At 41.5% G+C, this 19983-nt stretch overlaps 1 protein-coding gene across 1 annotated transcript; it reads left to right on the plus strand.

The window, feature by feature from the left end:
- Positions 1 to 1643: 1643 nt before the first annotated feature.
- coq8b (coenzyme Q8B) lies at positions 1644 to 18444 on the plus strand. The gene is made up of 16 exons (XM_030066234.1): positions 1644 to 1761; positions 2271 to 2452; positions 4381 to 4537; positions 4770 to 4975; positions 5684 to 5750; positions 6920 to 6994; positions 7442 to 7561; positions 7671 to 7756; positions 8119 to 8259; positions 8368 to 8449; positions 11773 to 11866; positions 12646 to 12787; positions 14636 to 14743; positions 15301 to 15366; positions 15665 to 15751; positions 16943 to 18444. Coding segments are annotated over exons 1-16 (1920 nt in total). The 5' UTR covers positions 1644 to 1760; the 3' UTR covers positions 17249 to 18444.
- The last annotated feature ends 1539 nt before the right edge of the window (positions 18445 to 19983 follow it).

The following is a 19983-nucleotide window of genomic DNA, read 5'->3' on the forward strand; positions in this document are numbered from 1 at the left end:
TGAACACCATGTCACACTCTTGAAAGTGTTTGCTCATCGCCACCTCTGTAGTCGCAATCATGCTGGACTACTTCGGACAGCAGGAATCTTGTTAGTGCTGGACTGGGACAGAGGTCTGCTCACAAGACCTGGGTGAAAAGCCATTTACAAATAATGCTTAGCATTTACTTTAAACTGCTTGGAGTAGCAGATGGGTGGGAGTTTGCCTGTTGTGACAAAACAGAAGGCGCCAGAAATTGGTGTGATTTTTTGCTGGACTGCCTGAGCAGGGCTGGCCTGTAATAACATCACTGAGCGTCCCATCCATCACTGGCAGCCCCCTGCTGGAACATGCATGTATGAAAATCCAGGTAGATCATGGGGTAATCTAACTGGACACACAAGAGGTTAAGTTGTAATATCATCTAGAGTGTCTGGTATGTGTGTTTGCTTGATGTATTCAGTTATGGATGACACAACGAGGGCTGACAGGCTCTACTGTCCTGCAAGGAGGTGATTAAAAGGCAGAGAAGCTGTTAAAAGCAAGCAGACCAACACACACACACACACACACACACACACACACACACACACACACACACACACACACACTATAGTCAGTGTCACTTTGGGCAAGCACTCACTCATGTTGAATTTCACACCGGTGTACATACCCACCAACATGCACGCTGTAGGAACATGAAACAGCAGAGTGAAAACTGTTTGGATGCACACTGAAGTATCGGTCCGGCTTGCGTAATCTTGTTACCTTTTATTACTTCTAAATTGCCTGACACTGTCTTGTGATAAAGTCGACCCATCTGGTTTTCCCCCTGCAGGGTAAAGCCAATGCCAAGAATTATTTGCAGACAAAATAACCAGGCTTGCATTGTGCTGCTGTTTTACCTGCCCTAGCCTGGGATGTTCAACTTCAACAGCAACTAGAATGAAACCTTCATGCCTCTGAGGTCTCACTTTTCAGTAATCTTCATTAAATATTAAAGAGTGACACCTCACATACATCTGCAGATTGTTTATGCTTCCACTAAATATACAATCCTCTATCACTACATGTGCATTGTTATTTTATTTTTTTTGACAGATTTGTTTAGTTGTACTTTTTTTCTGTCAACCCCTTCACTGCAAGATTAATCAATTCCCAACTGTGTATGTATGCAACCTTGTTTATGTTTTGTTTGTTTACCACTCTGTTTTATGCATGTTTAAACCTCACAACCACTTCAAACTCTATAACCTGCAGGCAGCCTGTCCTTTTAAATCATCTTCACTTTGCATAAGGTATATGAAGGACATATGGAAGTTGTATAACTGTATATTTCTGCCTAACAGCTGCAACTGAACCACCTTGTCTTACGATTTTGTAATTTCATATGTCTGCACGTGCGTTTAGTGATGGTCCGAAACGCCACGCCCTAAAGGGACTCTGATTGGACAGTGTTCGGTGTTAGCCCCGCCTTATATGGGTTTCACTGGCTCGACAGCTGCACTTCAGACGTCCATCATCCTGTAAACCCCAATAACGTCAGGAAACGCGCCCGTTCATTTGTTTAGAGACGCGTCTGTTCTGATTGGACCAGCCGGGCACGTTAGGTCCCGCCTTCTCATCAAAGGGCGGGCTGTGGTTGCGGGACAGTCACGTCTGTCAAATTTGAACTTCCGGGTGCTGAAGCGTTGCAAAACAGCTACAGCCTCAGTCAGTGGTAGAAGAGGACGCCTGAACCAGCAGAGGAGAAAACACTGGAAAACACAGGTTTACAAAAAGTGAGTGAATTTGTGTCAGTGTCAAATTCAATAATTTTACACTGAAAAGGATGAGAGCAGTTTGTAATCGTGAGGCGACGCTGCCTTTAGTGTTTGCTAGCCTCTGTCCTTAGCTAGCTTTGCCGTTACACAACATGGTCAAGACTCAACACAGGAGCTGGATAAGTAACATGCTAATTTTACTAACTAATTACTGCTAAAAATTAAACTTTACTCAGGTGGTTGCTTTTAAATTTGCTGTTATTAGTTGCAGTGTCCAAGGGGTGAAATGACACGTGTTCACGCGCTGTTAGGTAGTGTGTCTTTAAACATGGGCAGCCAGTCACATTCAAGGTGAGGTCACTTAACGTGCAGAATATAGATTGAATAGAAATTGATCCAGAATCACTGTATTGATGTTGGATTACTTGTGCTTTCCATGTGAGGATGTGGTGGGTGTGTCTCTGAAACTGTTCCTCATCTTACACCATCTTACTCCTCTTCTCTTTGTCCTCTGTGTCTGTGTGCAGTGATGCTCTCTGAGGTCCTGCAGGTGCTCCGTGGGGCAGGTAAAGTTGGCTCTGCCCTGGTCACCACCCAGGGGGAGCAGCTCAGACTGATGGCCTGTAACTCCACCCTGGGTGCCGGAGTCAAAGCTGCTCAAGACGTGGTGGAAGGACTGGTGGGCACAGTGATGGGAAACAGCAATGTGGTGAGGATTATGCATTATACATTTGTTATACAGCATCTTTCAAGTAGCAGAGCCCAAAGTGCTGTTCAACAGAACCGAGGACAAACAATAATACCACACAAAGTAAGAAAATAGATAAAAGACAAAAAAAGTTAAATAAAGCCATATAAGGAGCAAATTGAACAGCCCAGGTTAAAGTACAAGTATAAGGCTATGATAAACCAAGAATCAGTAAAGCAAGTCTATCATAAAGTGTGTTTTTTTAAATGGGATTTACACAAGGTGACGCATTCAGTTGTTTTTATATTAACAGGAAGGCTGTTCCAAAGTCTAGTGGCTCCAGTTGTAAAGGCGTCGTCACCTTTTGTTTTCAGCCTTGACTTTGGAACAGCCAACGGAGCTTGATCAACAGACCTGAGGGTTCTTTGGGTTTATAAGGCACAAAAAGGTCTGTAATGTACTCTGGTGCCAGGCCATTTGGAGAGGGAGGTGCAGATAGGATCCTGCAAACCTGTGATTCTGTGCCCAGTTCATGTTCATGCAGCAGGAATTTGCTTGATTCAGTGTTGTTGTGAAGTCAGTGTACACAAACACAAGAGCAAATGCTTGTCTAAATGACAGCAGAAATCGTGTGCGTCAACCACTGAGGGTCTAGAATCTGAAGGTTTTTATTCTAAGTAATGAAAGCATCAGGTGATTTCACAGCTTCAGCCAGAGGGGAGGAGCTAAGCAGTGAAATCAGCTGCATTAGTGTTTTGTGGGAATGAAAACCTGCATACAGTTGGTCCTCCATGGTTTAATACTGCTGCTGTAGAGGTGGGTCACTGCCATAATTCCTACTCACCTGTTTATGCTCTATGTAATAAGGCTGGCCAGTATGTCCATTTTATATTGATGCTGTGATATGAGACTAGATTGTGATATTGTGATGTGGCACAGGTGTTGTCTCCTCCTGGTTTTAAAGGCTGCGTAACAGTAAAGGCATTGCAAATTTTTTGATCTTATTAAACTGTTGTAGCTGCTCTGTTATTTGCCTCTACCGCCTTGGTCATCATATCCACATTACTAATGACTGTTTATCAAGAATCTCTTGTGTGAAAATATCTTATGAAAGCACCAGAAGTCATCTCTACAATATGGTCACAATATCGATATAGTGGTATTCAAAAGAGATTGTGATCTTTGATTTTGTCCATTTACCAGCCCTATATACTTAATTTTACAGTGTTGCAGTTATTGGAATGACAAATCTCATTATTTACTATTATTTACTTTTGCACACCTGTAGGTCGGCAGGTGCGTAGGAGAAAACCGGAGACCGGCAATATTCAGAACAAAAAACTCCCGCACACTGCTCGCCAAATCTCATTATTTAAAAAAAAGTTAAATGGAAAAGGTGATGCTCATCGCTGTAAACAAATATTTGATTATAGACACATAATAATATTTATGTACTCTAATATACATTATTTAAAAATAAGGTGTTGTTTTGAGCAAATCATTTGGTTTATTTACATTAATCAAAATCTCAGCAATTAAATCTTTCTTTCTACTTATGTCAGTCAAAACTAAAGTGGAGCTTGTGAGATTAGTTTGTAACTATATGGCGTAACAACAACAGAAGAGGAGTTAGTCATCATTTGTTAGATTGTCTTATCTCTTTATTTTATTAGCTGTAGCACTCTTTAACAGACGGCCAAAGAGAGACAACTCAGATCGAGATGTGATACTGAACATTGAATCTCTTGGTCAGTTTTACATCTGCAACTGTGCTTATCACCAATATATCACAGTGTCGGGTCTGCAGTTCTCACTGTGTCTACACATTCCTGTCATGTTTTTTCAGCAGCAGTATCACAAATTGTGTGTACCCACGACATGGTTAATGTACATGCATGTGCAGTAACACATTCGGCTAAACTGTTGATTCAACTCTCCTCTTCCTGTAGCAACAGTCTATAAAGGAGGACGTGTTTCCGGATGCGGAGGGCTGGGAGGAGATGGACCCTGACGAAGCGGCCAGGTGGGCTGTAGGGTCTGACTTCCCCCCTGACACAGCTGGACAAAACCAGGCTGGAGCTGGGGCCACAGCAGAAATGCCAACAGGTATCCTCAAGTCTGTCTTATTAGCAGTGGATAACATACAGATACGTGACAGCAAGAAAATTTGATAATTGATTTCCAAGAATGATTGTTAAAGGTTTGTCTTGTTCACTTTATAAAGTATTGCGCAGGGCTGAAGAGTGTGTAGGACCTTTCATGTCTTTCAGACTTGTTACCACATCACATGTTCGGCAAGACAAACTATAATTTACACCTCCTCTTCTCCTCGCCATAGGAGTGCCTCCTGCCTCAGGGGCGGCTCCAGGAGGCGCAGGCTGGCCAGGGCAGAGCGCCCGATTCCTCCACGCTGCCTCTGGCCTCCAGCATCGCTGCTACCAGACTAGGTTTGTCCATGACACGGTGGTGGCCAGACTCACACCAGAGGACATCAAGAAGGCCAGGGAGGCCAAGCAGGCTCTGGTCAGACCAGTCAGACAGAAGGTTGGTTTGTTGGCTAGATTTACAGCCTGAATTTAGACGATGAAACAGTGCACATCTTAGGAATAAACAATTTGTAATCTTTTTCCAGTGCCTCTTGGATGAGATATCACAGACTTATGTGTGTCATATGTCTGTGATCTGATCTTGGTTTTATTTTTTCATGTAAGGTCAGCGTATTCAACAGAGCTGATGGATTCCATTTGAAATATTTATTTTGTCCAGGCTAGATAACAGGGACATCTTTCTTTGCATTGTGATGGATGTATTTTGTCTCTTGTTTGCATACGTGTTGAAGGGATATAGTTACATATTCATAGTAGTACACTAGTGGTCATTGGCTTGTCGTATTATTCATTCTAGTATGTGTTAAAGATGAACTATCAACAGGTGCGAGGACCTTATTTTGAGTAGATCCATGTTATGTAATGTATGTCACTGTGAAGGTATGTGTGCATGTGTGTGTGTGTGTGTGTGTGTGTGTGTGTGTGTGTGTTTACCTTTATGACATAAGTCAAGGGTACTCTCTCAAGAGCTCTGTCCCATGGCACAGGAATAGTGTATTTTTCATTCAATATTTTTAAATTAAATCTAGTTTTCTCTTTCAGTATAGCTTAGATTTGCTCAAACACATTAACTCCAAACACATACCTGGAAAAAATATGAAATATATTTTATTATTCTTACTGAGGTATGGAATTTCTTCCCCAGCTGAGTGACCGTGCCCGAGAAAGGAAGGTGCCAGCTACAAGAATCAGCAGGCTGGTTAACTTTGGTGGTAAGAGCAACACACTTAATGCATCTTACAGTTTTGCTTATACAACTCTTATTTTAGCTGCATACATACACATCTTGGCAATGTACATTGTTCATATACCTTCCTATTCCTGATTACAAAACACAGCAGGAAAAAGCAGTAAAAATATCTTGCAAGCCTTCAGTGTGCAGTAAATATAGTGCACAGCATAATATTATCATATTCTTCAGCTGTAATGTCATACTCCCACTGTCTCCCCTGAATCATCTGCTAAGGAATTACATAACTCTACAAGGCAGTGTTTTACCTGTATTATACTTACACTGAAAGCATATTATGAAGTGCTGTAATACAGACTCATATGGTGAAGTGAATAATATAATTCTGAAGGAGTTTTCATGTCTGCAGTTCAGAAAAACCCATACATGAAAATGTCTTTGTAATGAGCTGTACTGTCATTTCACCTCTGTGTCTCTCATGTCTAAAGCAATGCTCTGTAATATGACTACTGTATTGGTATGAAACGTTTTGTTTAAATGTTAATACATTTTTTGACCTATTGATCTGTATAGATGAACACATTAATTCTAAGTAAATCTCCTTAAGCTGCTTCATGAAGATCGGCTTCATAGAAAGTTCAGCCAAACTGTTGTTTGTGTTTGGTATTTTCTTCCCCTCGAGTGTTTCCTTGAAAAAATAATGGTCAGGGTTCAATATCACCACTGTTATTTTAATGATAGGTACACAAAGATGTGTTTGTGTCTGCCTAGCTGTTTATTTTAGTCTGTTATTTTTTTTTCCTGGGATTTGTCACATTCTACAGGCAGACTGAAAATGGGCATCCTTTAGACATTTTGCATATTTTATTGTGGTATTAAATTTTTAATTATTATGTTTTTTTTTTTGTCTGAGCTCCACTCAGTGCATTCTGTTGAAATTGTCGTCTGAAGGTATTTTGGGGAGGTTGGATGGGGAATTGAATGAGTCAGACTCTTCCCTCCTTTGACAACCATAACAACTATCCTTGTTTGCAAGGAATGGGAAGGGCATGTCGTTAACTTGTCTTCAGTTCTCAAGGATCAGGAGCAGCAGGAGTCAAACCAGGGCTTCCCCCAAGCATATGGTAAGTGCTCCTAGCTAAAAGCTCCCAAATTGAACTCATTAGTTGTTTCTGTGTGTGTCCTCCACAGGACTGGCAGTCGGGCTGGGGCTTGGTGCCATTGCAGAGGTGGCAAAGCAGTCGCTGGGAGGCAAACGACCAGGAGGTAAAGATCTCCTCTCCTGTCCTGACTCCTCCTCCCTAGTCCTCTGGTGTTCTCCCCTCCTGTCCCATAAACTGTCCTGTGGTCTAGTGCCTACTTGGCAAATCCCGCAGACAGATGGTCAGCTGGTCGGCCCCGGAGATGTTTCCAGTGTGTGAGCACCTGTCAGCCAGTGGATTGGCTCTACATCAAACCTGTTAACAAGCTTGTTAACAAGAGTTTTAACAAAGACTCAAATCTCTGTTAAATGAACAGTACTTAATGGTATACCAGTGCCCCAGTGTTTACACACTGTTGTTAACAAGCTGCTCGTTTAGGCCACTAAAAATAGTAGCCGACTCTGTCTGCTGTCATGCGGCTTCCCTTCCTGACCCTCAAATATAATGAGCAGCATTGTTCTCCCAGTAGTATCACCGGTCGTAATCCTTGTTGTGTTTGTGTGTTTCATAGAAATGGGTGCCCTGCTAGACTCTCCTCTCCTGTCAGAGGCCAATGCAGAGAGAATAGTGAACACACTGTGTAAGGTCCGTGGAGCTGCGCTCAAAATCGGACAGATGCTCAGCATACAAGGTAGAGAGTGTAGTTTTTCAAATGCTTGTTGATGCTGTTCAGATATCCTCAGAGAATTTCTGGCCAGTAAAAACCCTCTTCTGATAGTTTGTTCATGTTGTCCCTCCAGACAATTCCTTCATCAACCCCCAGCTGCAGAAGATCTTTGAGAGGGTGCGACAGAGCGCAGACTTCATGCCCATCTGGCAGATGAACGTAAGCGAGGCTGTTACGGCTGTATTTATCAATATGAACTGTCCCTGCTAGGCCACTTGGTCATCTGGTTATACTGCGTTCTGACAACAGCATGGCTTCATATCTCATCTCAAGCTCGTACATCTCACTCTACTCATTTTTGTCTCTTGATTGTATACTGTCAGCTCTCTTGTTTTTAAGATAGGTGAAAAATGGGCAAAAAATTTGGTAAAATTATAGTGATAAAAGTAATTGTTGATGTTCTGTTTTGAGTCCTTGCAGTTCAAAATTTGAAGCTTGTACTTTGAGTAAGACCCATGGTGGTCATTAAAATGCCAGAATCATTTCCGTATTGCTAACTTGGTGCACGTTTGTGTGTATAGAAAGTTCTCGATGAGGAGCTTGGAGCAAAGTGGAGAGAGAAGCTGTCATCCTTTGAAGATAAACCATTTGCTGCAGCTTCCATTGGCCAGGTTCATCATGGGGTCTTAAAAGATGGTAGAGAAATTGCAATGAAAATTCAGGTAGGAGTTTTCACAGCCTTTCTCTCTCTCTACATTTTTTTCTATCTGTTATTTCATTTTTTTCAGATGTAGCTATATTATTTTGATTTGATTTGTGTCTGTCCTCAGTACCCAGGAGTGGCAGAAAGCATCCACAGTGACATCAACAACCTGATGTCAGTACTGAAAATGAGTGTTGTCCTGCCAGAAGGTAAAATTACAAATTTCTTTTATTTTTCAATAGAAAACTTCACAGAAATAGAAAAACATGTGTTTAAGTGCTCTTGAAAACGGAGGAAACAGTACTTAAGATGGTGATTCAGGGACTCCAAATAACAGGGGATGTGGCGGCGAGAAAGGAAATAATAAAAACCCAACATGTTTTGACCACTGAAGGTCTTCATCAGAACTTAAGAAAGGTTTCTGAGGGCCTGACCTAGGGTTGGGCTGATGGATAATATCATCTTTCATTGCCAATGGCTGATCAGGGTGTCAGCAGGCCCTTAAAAAGTCTTAAAATGTCTTAAAGTCAACTTTGCAAATATCAGGCCTTAAAAGTCATTAAATAGCCCTAAATTTGAAATTGTGAGATCTTAGTTTCAATGTGAAACATTTTGTCTAATTTCATTAATGTATTTCTATGTGCCTCTTTATTTAGATTACCCTGGCTCATTTTATACTATATTTTATAAATGTTTCTAATCTGTTGATTAGAAACATTTCTAAATCCTTGGTGAAGACCTTCAGTTAAGAGAATCATTAAGAAAGGCATCATGTTTCAACCAATGAAGGTCTTCATCAGGGCTTTAGAAACATCTCTAAAGCCCTCACAAAGACAGGCACACACACAAGCAAGGATATATCTATCATTTTATGTCACACATCTCCTCTAATTGTCATTTTCCAAACTTTTAACTCAGCTATGCAATTGGATCAGAAAATCTTAACCTTTGGTCGCTTACTAATACTTACGTAGCATATCATTTGCATTTCATCACTGTATCCCAGCATTTTCAGAATTACATCAGTTGGCCCAAGGGGGGCGCTTCAATAACAGTTTAAGAAAAGGTGGCACATTTGTTAATGTCTGACTGTGAGGTGGACGACATCGTTTGTACGGGCTGATGTGTGTACTGCTGCCTTGTTTTCAGGGATGTTGAACCATGTGCCATGGAGGGCCAAGAGGCTGCAGGTTTTCATTGCAACTAAAACTCCACCAGGTGATTTCACTGTGTAGTCCCTTCTCTCTGGTTCAAGATGAGGTGATCAGTGAAATCACCTGGTGGAATCCATGGCACATGGTTTGACACGTGATCTAAACCTTTCCATTTTAGTCAAGAATTGCTGTTACCATTAAGATTAAATCATCTGTTGTAACAAATGGAAATACAGTGGCATTAGTACTGAAGACAAAACATCTTTTTAACACTTCCTACACATTAAGGGAAGCATGCTTAAAAAATCAGGCGTAGAGCACACTTCGCTCCCCCCCATGTGTATATGCACAATTGGACCAGTAGGCACACATCCTCCTGATCATTAATGTACAGTCTAAGTCATAAAACAAGATGATTCAGCATGACACTGTAGAGAGCTCCTCTAGGTCCGAGGATGGAGCCTGTGCAGGTAGAAACTTGTGATGCAGGGTTCAGCGACACCACACTGAACAGCAGATCATCTTAATTAGACCACCAGATTGTCAGTGTTCATTTGTAAATGATGTGTGCCAGGGATCAGCTGCATGCGTCTATGGCCCACAGATGACCAAGGGTCTTTATCAGTTTTCGTTGTCATGTATTTTTCTGTCATTCTTGATGTTTTTGACATAATATTTAACAGCTGAAGCACAATTCTAAAACAAAAGAGTACAAGAACAGAGGACAGATAAAAATCCCAGCATTTTGCTCACCAGTCATGTATTTATCAGATAGTCACTTTGAATGAATGAAATGAATGGGAAGCCCCCATATTCAGCTCGAGAATGGCACATCACGCCCAAACAGCCCTTGGCTGTGGCACAGAGCGTGATAAAACAGCAGTGAAAATGAAAAGCAGTCTTTAATTGATTCTGTGCAAGATGTCCATTGCACAGCCCATCTCAAACTACAGCTTGGGAAGGTTTTTCTCCACAAGGACAAAAATATTGATTTGGCATTTGTGGATTTGATATTCTGCCCAAGTGTCCTGTGTGAACTAGGGTTGAGCTGATGGACGATATCATCTTCCATCGCCAATGCCTTACCAGGGTGTCTATGATATATTATGTTTCAAAAGCCCACCTGCTCCAGACAAAAAAATGTTACAATTCCAGTGTCTCTGCTATAACATACAAAATGTATTTATTACTTATTTGCTGGGATTTCCCCGGGGATCATGTTCAGAATAATATGCTCGGGAGGTTCTGCAGTTGTTCCTGCAGTAGCGATCATTGCCCCAGTCACACCAGCATTAATACCTGTTGCGGTGTGTAAACAGTAAACAGGTGCTGTCACTGACAAACAAACCGACCACCAACACAAAAGAATTGAATCTCCACCGAGTCGTCCGACAAGTCAGCACTGAACAGGATCTACATGAAGATCCCTGCTCAGCTCAGAGTTGGGACAGAGATCAGGGTCTCACTGAGCCGCAGCCACACCTTTATGCACACTGAAAGTGATAATGCTTCTCATTATCATTAGAGGTTGCATTGAGTTACATTGTGGTGTGTTCAAGCACCACATGTATGCAGTAAAAATTAGTATTGTGTGAAGGTAAATTATTATGTTATCATGATGTTTTCAAATGTAATCTTGTAAAATGTAATTTTTGGTGAGAATATATATGTAGTTGTTTGAAGGAGAAATTTGTGTACATTTTCACAGGAATAAAAAATGGATATTAGAGAGGGAAGTATGACCTGTTTAGCTTCCTACACTAATTTTAAGCAGCTTATAATACCTAATTAAAACTACTGAGTTTTTTTTTTTTTTTTAATTAAAGCAGATCTTTAAATTAAAATACAGTAATTTATTTCCTAGTCCTTTGAACAAATTAGTCTGGATGTTTCACTGTGGGCTTTGTCAGGTGCCAGTTCAGCTGACATTACCCAACCATAGTGTGGACTGCTGCAAGCTCTCTTTGAGTCATGAGGGGGAGACGGTAGATAAAATGGAAGAGACGGGTTAAAGTGTGAAGGCAGACAAGACATATGATTGTGCAAAAGGCCGTGTCACCTTATCTCAGGAAGATGCTCCTTTTGCAACTAGGGCTGTTGAGAAAGAAATTGGAAGAGACATGAAGCATATCCAAAAATAAAGGGCATGACGGAACACACTGCATTATATGTCTTGGCTGTGTAACGCTGCAGGTTTTGTTGAAATCACGCCACCTGTTATAATATTTTCCCATCAATACAGACCTGTGACCATCCTGTGAGTCTTTCCATGTAGCATTCGTTTGCAGCAGCCATGCCGTTGTGTGCGCGAAGGTGTGAGTCTCTGTGTGTTTCTTCAGCTTTCCCCACTGAGTTTTGCACTATTTATTTTTCCGCAGGCCTGTTTGCAGACAGCAGCTTAGAGGTACTCCAGAGAGAGCTGGCGTGGGAGTGCGACTATAAGAGGGAAGCGGAGTGTGCCAAGAAGTTCAGGTGGGTTTCTGGGGAGCATCCGACCATAAACCTTCCACAAACACGTGAACCTGGCCGACTGGATGTTGTACCGTTTAACTCCACAGACTAGAAACCAAACTGAGTTGAGCATCAAATTTCAGGAATTCTTTATCTCTATAATTGTAAGGATCTTTCACTGAGTGGTTGCTGCTCCTCCAACATGCATACGTATATGTAGATCTCTTCCGAGTCCTTTAAAAGTAGGAGATTTTAATGATGTAATGAGTAAATATTATGTATATTGTTTTCGTTACTGATATACAAATGGAGATTAGTATTTATTTTTGTTTTTTATATATGAAGATATATTCAAGAAAATACTTATAACACTGATTTGGAGATCAATTTATACTGAATCACATTTGTTTGAATTTGTTGCTAAATGCCGCATTTGTGTGCAAGAGCCTTTTTTGTGATTGAGGTCCTTGGGTTAGTATTTATATGTTATATATTTAGTCATGTAGTTTATTGGCATGCAGACAGAAACAGTGTGTTATGCCACATTATTTAGCTGTCTAAGCTATCTGTGAATACACATTGTGCAACAAATTTCTAATTCCATACAGAGGTTTTAGGTGCACTTAAATGGCACTGATGGTATGTTGTCAATGTGCCACACAGTTCAGTTCATTTTTTACTTCAACAGCTCTATTCAGCCTGCAAATACAATGAATGTGGCATCTCTTCTGGTAATACAACCTGTTTTTTTTTTTTTTTTTTTTTAAATCTGATTGTGTTTTGTTTTCCTCGGTCCCCAGGTCCCTGCTGGAGGGAGATGAATTCTTCCAAGTCCCCGAGGTGATAGATGAGCTGTCAGGCCGCAGGGTGCTGGCTATGGAGCTGGTTCAGGGTGTCCCACTTGACCGCTGTGTGGACCTGGACCAGGAGACCAGGAACCAGGTAGGGGTGACCCACCAGTCACAGGCACAGGGGCACCACTGGTCATGGGATTTTTGTAATGTCATGGCATTTTGCGAGCTTTCTACACCTGGAAATCAGGGAATACGATAAATTCTCAGGGGAAGGTGGTGAATATCACGGGATTTGACAAATAGGTCACTTTCCAGGAACATAGCTGAATGCTTTTAACCATTTGTTTTACACATTCATTACACTGATTTCCAGCTTTATTTCACACAGCGGGCCCAGCTGTATAGGAAACTAGATCGTTCACCCCTGTGGAAAGGTTGAACACTAAATCACCTCAACAAACCTTGAAGGAATAACCTTTTTAAATTACAAATGTGCTCCAATCTAGTTATGGAAAATGAAGGAAAGGTCAAAGAATTTTATATCATGGCCATAGTAGAAACTACGCACTGGATGACTTTGCTGAATTGCACTGCTCCTGCTGCTGTTGTTTTATGAAAATGTTTGGAAGCTTTTCAGGAAATCCACTGTCCTTCAATGATCAGTACCAAACTAACATTTAGGCCAGACTGGTTACCTCTACCTGTAGGTGATGGCTGCCTCGCTGAACTGCTGCAGCATGCATGTGTGTCGTGTCCACATAGACAGCAGTGCTGCTGCAGTGCTGCTACTGACAGCGCTGTCTTTTTACAATGAGTTTACCTTTGAGACTGGCCACTGCTGTGTTCAGCATCCCTGAAAACCCAGCCAGGTGTAGCCTCGACTCTCTCAACCTAATTGCTAGAATAGTTAAAAACAAAGACTTTCATGTCTGTGCCGTGTTCTACACATATAGATATTATTGAAGGGTGTCAGTTTTGTAATGTTGCTGGAATGCTGTCCATATGACTATCAGCAGATCATTTTCCCTCTTTGTTCTTGCTGAGCACCACGTTGAAACTCTAGCTGATGCGCCGCTTCGGTGAGGCTCGAGCTGCGTCTGAGACGCACTGCTCACGCAGGCTGTGTGGCTGCTCTAATCTGTTTAATATGGGCGCCGAAATGAAAATTGAGAGGTTCCACGGTGCACACGCACTGCTCAGGTAGACAGTGTTGCCTGGGCATAAGGTGTTGGCAGCTTTTCTTAGTAACACAATACACTGTACAGGAGCAACAGGACCTCACATACAGTGTAAAGGTACCAGTACTGGGTAGACTGAAAAGTTCTTCTCACTGCACAAATATGCAGCCTTCATCCATAATTTATCCACATGTGAGCATAACAAACAGTGTGGCAACATCTTTGGACACAGTGTCAAGCAGCATTTCAGGCCAGTGGACCATGAGGCACTAAACTGAACAGGATTAGATGTGTGAAATAGATTATGTGCAGGACAGCCCATTGACATGTTATTTGACACTGAAAAGTATTGTAACATGCAAACGCTGCAGTGGGTAATAACTGGAAAAGCAACAAACATAAACAAGTAAAAGGCTGACAGGCAGCTCTGTAGGAGCTGTGAAGTGGTCAGAAATAGTGTGTGAGTGGGTTTGAGTCCTAAGACAGCTGGTTGATTAGAGTGACAGCATATGAGCAAAATATCTTAAATATTTTAAATCAGTGCCTCAAACGGTCTTGAGTACATCAAAAATAAAGCACTGGAACTGAATTTTAGTTTTAGAGATCTTGTTTTCTTGTCAGAATCAGCCCAGTGATGCAGACAGTATTTTACATTGCTGTTTATTCAGGTGAAAAAAGAACAAGACTAAAAAGTTCTTTAATACACCAAAGGTTTACTTTGAACCACCTTGCGAATGGGAATAAACTGTTGAGGTGACAGAGGGACTTGTCTAAAAAAGGAAGACAAATTGACCTCTTCCTCTTCCTCTCCTCTCCAGATATGTTTCAACATCCTCCAGCTGTGTCTCAGGGAGCTTTTTGAGTTCAGGTTCATGCAGACAGATCCCAACTGGGCCAACTTCTTCTACAACGCAGACACCAACACGGTGAGGGAGTTATGCACACACACACACACACACACACCATGGATCAGCTTAGAAGTGGGTTTTCTTTCAAATGTTTTAAAATTAAAATCTTAAACCCTTCAAAGGCTCTCTAATCCAGTCATTAAGCAAATCATTGAGAATGAAGGGTCTCATTACTAGTTTCAGCTTTGTATTTTGGATTGTATTTTCAGTGAACAGTGCACAAAAACTCACAAAAACTCTTTAAACAATGCCAATTAAGTAGCTACTACACTTACACTTTTTTATTATTCTGCTCAGTATTTCTTTTATGGTGGTAGGGAATTTAATGTGTTTTCTGTGATTTCCTCATTTGTGTATGTTTGTGTGTTTTATAAGCCCCTCATCAAAGACAGTTTTCAGTCACTATGTGGTAGACACGTTTTCTGAATCTGAAATAGGCACAAAAAAAAGCCCAAACAGCAGTGATAAGCATGATTCATCACCCTGTAATTTTGTGTCTTTAGCAGCTGCATCATGTTCTGTTATCCTTAATTTCCCCATGTTTTGTTTTATACTAACTTTTGTCTTGTTTCTAGGTCATTCTGTTGGACTTTGGTGCCTGCAGAGATTACCCAGAGTCATTCACAGATGACTATATAGAGGTACCAAGCGATCAGAAATTTATAACGCACTTAATCAGCGAACCACACAACATGATTTATGCAGCACGATTTTAAATAATTAAGCCTCAGTGTCTTTGGCTAAATTTTGCAGCAGCTTTGGAAAAATGATAACACTGCATTTTCACACACAGTCCCATGCATGCCCACACTCTCAGCTAATAGGAGCCACTTCAGTATGCTTTGGGCTTAATGGAACACCCTTTAAATAAACATGATTACCGTATCAGTCCTCTCTCATACTGCAGTCGTCAAGTCCTTACGTGTGTTGTGTGTTCAGGTGGTGCATGCAGCCTCCGTGGGCGATCGAGCCACTGTTCTCTCCAAATCGAAGGACCTGAAGTTCCTGACAGGCTTCGAGGCCAAGGTAGGATATTTTAGTCTCTGCTCACTCTGCTGCACTCATTCATTTTTGATGGGGTTTATCCTTCGCTGCCTCTTCTGTCTTCTCCATTTATTTTTCTCTATTCCTGCCTCAGTCTGGCTCCCTGTGCTCTGTGCTGTTTTCCCTACAGCCCAAGTGTATAATTGCTTCCTTTCTCTCTCCTTTTCTCTCCATTTATTTTTACCTCCATCAACGAGGTTATGTTGTCACCCCCGCTAGTTTTGTCAGCTCTTGATCTCAAAATGTGTGAACAGATGTCCATGATGGACAGACAGGCCTTAAGCCAAGGAACAATTGATTAGATTTTAGTGGCGATGCTCTGATTTTTGCACTTAGACAATTATTGTGCTTTAAACAACTGTAAAACTAACAGATTAATTCTCACTGTTGGGCCTAACATCTCCAAGTCCCTTTTAGTGTTTTCTTTGTTTTAGCATTACCTTATGTATTGGTATATTACATGATAATTAAACATTAAGGATGAGGATAGTGGCAGTGGATTCCTAAGAAGAAAATACAGAGAGAGGAATCACTTTTGGTTTGGTAAATATGGCTACACATTGACATCTTTAGGCTAGGGCTGGGTGGTATGGAAAATCAAAATATCAAATATCACAATATTTTTGCACAAATACCTCAATATTGATATTGTGATGATACTGTGGGGATGACTATTGATGCTTTCACAACGTATCGATATGATGCTTATATAATAACAAAGTGAGTAAAGGCAAGTAATAGAACAGCTAGAGCAGTCAGGTAAGGTCAGAAAATTATATCACTTTACTGTAATGCAGCTTTTAAAACCAGGAAAAGCAAACTTATGCTATATCACAATATTATGATATTCAAAATCCCAGATGGTATCTAGTTTCATATCATAACATCAATATAACACTGATTTATTGCCCACCCTTGTTTTAGGTGATGCCTCTAAAGTGGACACTCTTCTTCAAACTGCCTCATAGTGTATCTACTCAAAAAACATGGGCCAAAGTGTCTATGTTTACTGTTCCTTGGGCTGTATATGCATTTACATAGTAGCAACTACCTCTCTGAATTCGAGCTTTTGCCGTAAAAGAAAGCTGTATAGCGGCTTTTTGGGTTTCAGGTAACAAGTCTCACTCTACATACAAATATCCATGTCAACACCTGTCCCTCCCTCCCCCCCAGGCCTTCCAGGACGCCCACGTGGAGGCAGTGATGATCCTGGGTGAAGCCTTCGCCTCCTCAGAGCCCTTCGACTTCGGTACGCAGAGCACCACCCAGCGCATTCAGAGCCTTATACCCGTCATGCTGCGCCACCGCCTCACCCCGCCGCCCGAGGAGACCTACTCTCTCCACCGCAAGATGGCCGGCTCCTTCCTCATCTGCTCCAAGCTGAAAGCGCGCATCGCCTGCCGGAACATGTTCCTCGACGTGTACAACGCCTACAACCAGAGGAGGCAGGCAGCACAGGCAGCACAGGCCCACGTTTAGGAGCTCAGGCACAATTTCACTGCCCACATCCAGCCTAGGTTTATTCAGAAGGCAAGTAAAGGGACAGAGTGAGTGAAGGATTGAATCCCTAAATTGTGAGACATTTCATAAGATGTCTCAACTCCAGGACAAGGCCAAGAGGTTGTAAACATAACCCAACTCCTGTAGGCCATGGCCTGACGTAAGACTCTGCATCATTTCAAGAGATGTGACTGGCTGTGCCTGTGTACAGTGTGTACTGCTGTGGACCATGGGTGTGCCTGATTTTCTCTGCCTCTCTCCCCTCAATGTTACAGTCCACTAACAACAGCCTGAGACTGAAAAGAACCGGAGTATCTCATGCAGCCTGTCTCTCCGTGACTCGATTTCTCTGCTTTACTGCAGCGGTGTCGACTAACTGTGGTGCAGAAGTACATCGGGGGCTTGATGAAACCACAAGATGTATAGATAAACATAAATACTAAAGCATAATGGTGATGGAATGAAATAAATACTATCAGGTTGATCTTGATGACTTTTTGTGAGAATTGTAGCCCAAATGGCTAATGGATTACTGGTTATATCTGTATGTTAAAGGGTAAAGTATAATCTAATGTGTTTTGGGTGTAGATTTGTGTGTTTTATTGCTTTGACCCAGTGGTTTCCATCTCACTGCCACAGCTTATGCACAACACAAGACCACTGTAAATGCCAACATAATATTACTGCATGTGCAAATTCGTAGTGCAAATGGCAAGTTTTTACATTTTCTTTCAGTGCTCCTATAGCTACAAAAGGTTAGCTAAATAAATTTATTCTGGCTACCACTCATTTCCAGAGGGAGGTTTCCCATGTTTGTAAGAGAGGTGGTGTCTAGTGTCACAAAGAGATGCAGGTCATATTACAAAAATGTCCATGTGCAAATACGACCCTCTGCTCTGGCTTTTTGGCAAAATGATTTTTTGCTGAATGCTTTGTAATGGCAGACTAGAACATCAGATTGTTATAGGAGTTACTAAAGACAGTCTGATGGAATCCCATGCAATAAATATATCATATTTGATATGAAAATATAACATGCTGTCAATCTCATTGCAACTGAGATCTCATTTGTAGTAACATTTCCATCTGACATAGTGTGTAAACCGTTAACAGTACGAAACTCTGTGCTGTGCTTGGTGTTTTCTATAAAATATTAAATAAAATGTGAGAGGGAAGAGAGGCTTGCAGGTCATTAGTTGAACTGTGCCAACAGGCGTCAAGAAGAGCGTTTCGATCTTTCCATTCCAGTGTTGGAACTTTCTGAGGCCATATTTGATCCCAGCCCCTCACACTGTCTCTCCAGCCTGTTCTTATATTGACTGTGTTGTGACATGATACAATAGTATTGGCATTTGGCACACACAATCTAAGACTTGAGGTAATGGCAGTGCTGATCTGTTTTTTTTTTCCCCAGAAACTATTTTTGTTTCAAGGCAGCTTGTTTGATTTCAATCAGCCTGTTAGTACATCACAGTGCTTTGTCTGAAAGCTGCTCACAAAATTTTATTGCTCACTCCATGGGGGCCGAGACGTCAGGCTCTCACTAAGATCATAAAATCCTGATGGAGACGGAGATCTTCTCCTCTAGTGTTTTGCCATTTGCTGTCAGTGTCCCTCAGTTGAATGCTTTTGTACAGTACAGCTGCTAAGCTATTTCTACAGTAAGGTTGGCTCTGATGCACAATACATCAGAATCAAAGTTTGTTTTCCTGAGTTTGGGGAATCGGCCACAGTTAATGACTCCAGCACATGCTGAGAGAAGAAGAAATGACATTCTTCTCATGCAGTTTCACGCAACGGAAAGTTGGATCATTCCTCTGCTTGTAACAAGCAGCTGGCTTCACTTTATGAGAATAGAAATGGTCCTTTTTAGCCCCACGAGCAGACCTTTTATTAGGGTACACACTGGACTGGTGAATGTTGATCTCTACCAGGACCAATTCATTTATGAAATGGAAAACATGAATCCGTTAAGAAGGTACCTACATTTTTTTTTCCATCTGAGAGAACATTTTAGTTTTAACACTGCATTTCTGAAGAGAAAAATGTACAGACCTTTAGTGTGAGATCCAGCAGGTTTTTCTAATTGTAGACATCTCTTCATGAAAAATATATGTAACATTATAACAGTGAAGACCTAATAGGGGCCTCAATGTGATCATTAAGAGATGGTTGGCAGCCCACTTATGCCTGCTGGGCTTTGCCATTTATATTATGCAGACTCAACTTGCTGCAGAACTGGGACAATGCTGTTATTTTTCTGTTTCGTGACTTAACTGCTGGCTTAATGCTCATTGTGCTGTATGGAATTGTTTTTAATTTTACTTTATATCCTGTGGCATCACTACAATCTTCCTATCAAGATGTGTAGTTTTGCTGTGATATTTTGGATCTTGCCCTTAAACGTATCATAGAATTGTTATAGTTTATTTATGAGAATTAGATTAGAGGTGTAAGGTCAACCATGCAGAGCTTTCCAATATTTGTTTCACTCACACCAGCTCACAAGCATAAGCTGTGTGTCAGAAGGAGCACAGTTACATCTAAATAATATTTCTACTGGCTGTTGCCCTCCGGTCTTGTCTTGGCCGGTGGCCCACAGGACCCAGGTTCACGCTTCTGGGGCACCTCTGAGCAAGGCACTGGGTCCCTACTGCTCTGTGGCCGCTGCTGATCCTGTGCAAGAACAGAGATTTCCCCACAGGGATCATTAG

This window comes from Myripristis murdjan, chromosome 13 (assembly GCF_902150065.1).
Source record: "Myripristis murdjan chromosome 13, fMyrMur1.1, whole genome shotgun sequence".
In the NCBI taxonomy this organism is placed as follows: Eukaryota; Metazoa; Chordata; class Actinopteri; order Holocentriformes; family Holocentridae; genus Myripristis; species Myripristis murdjan.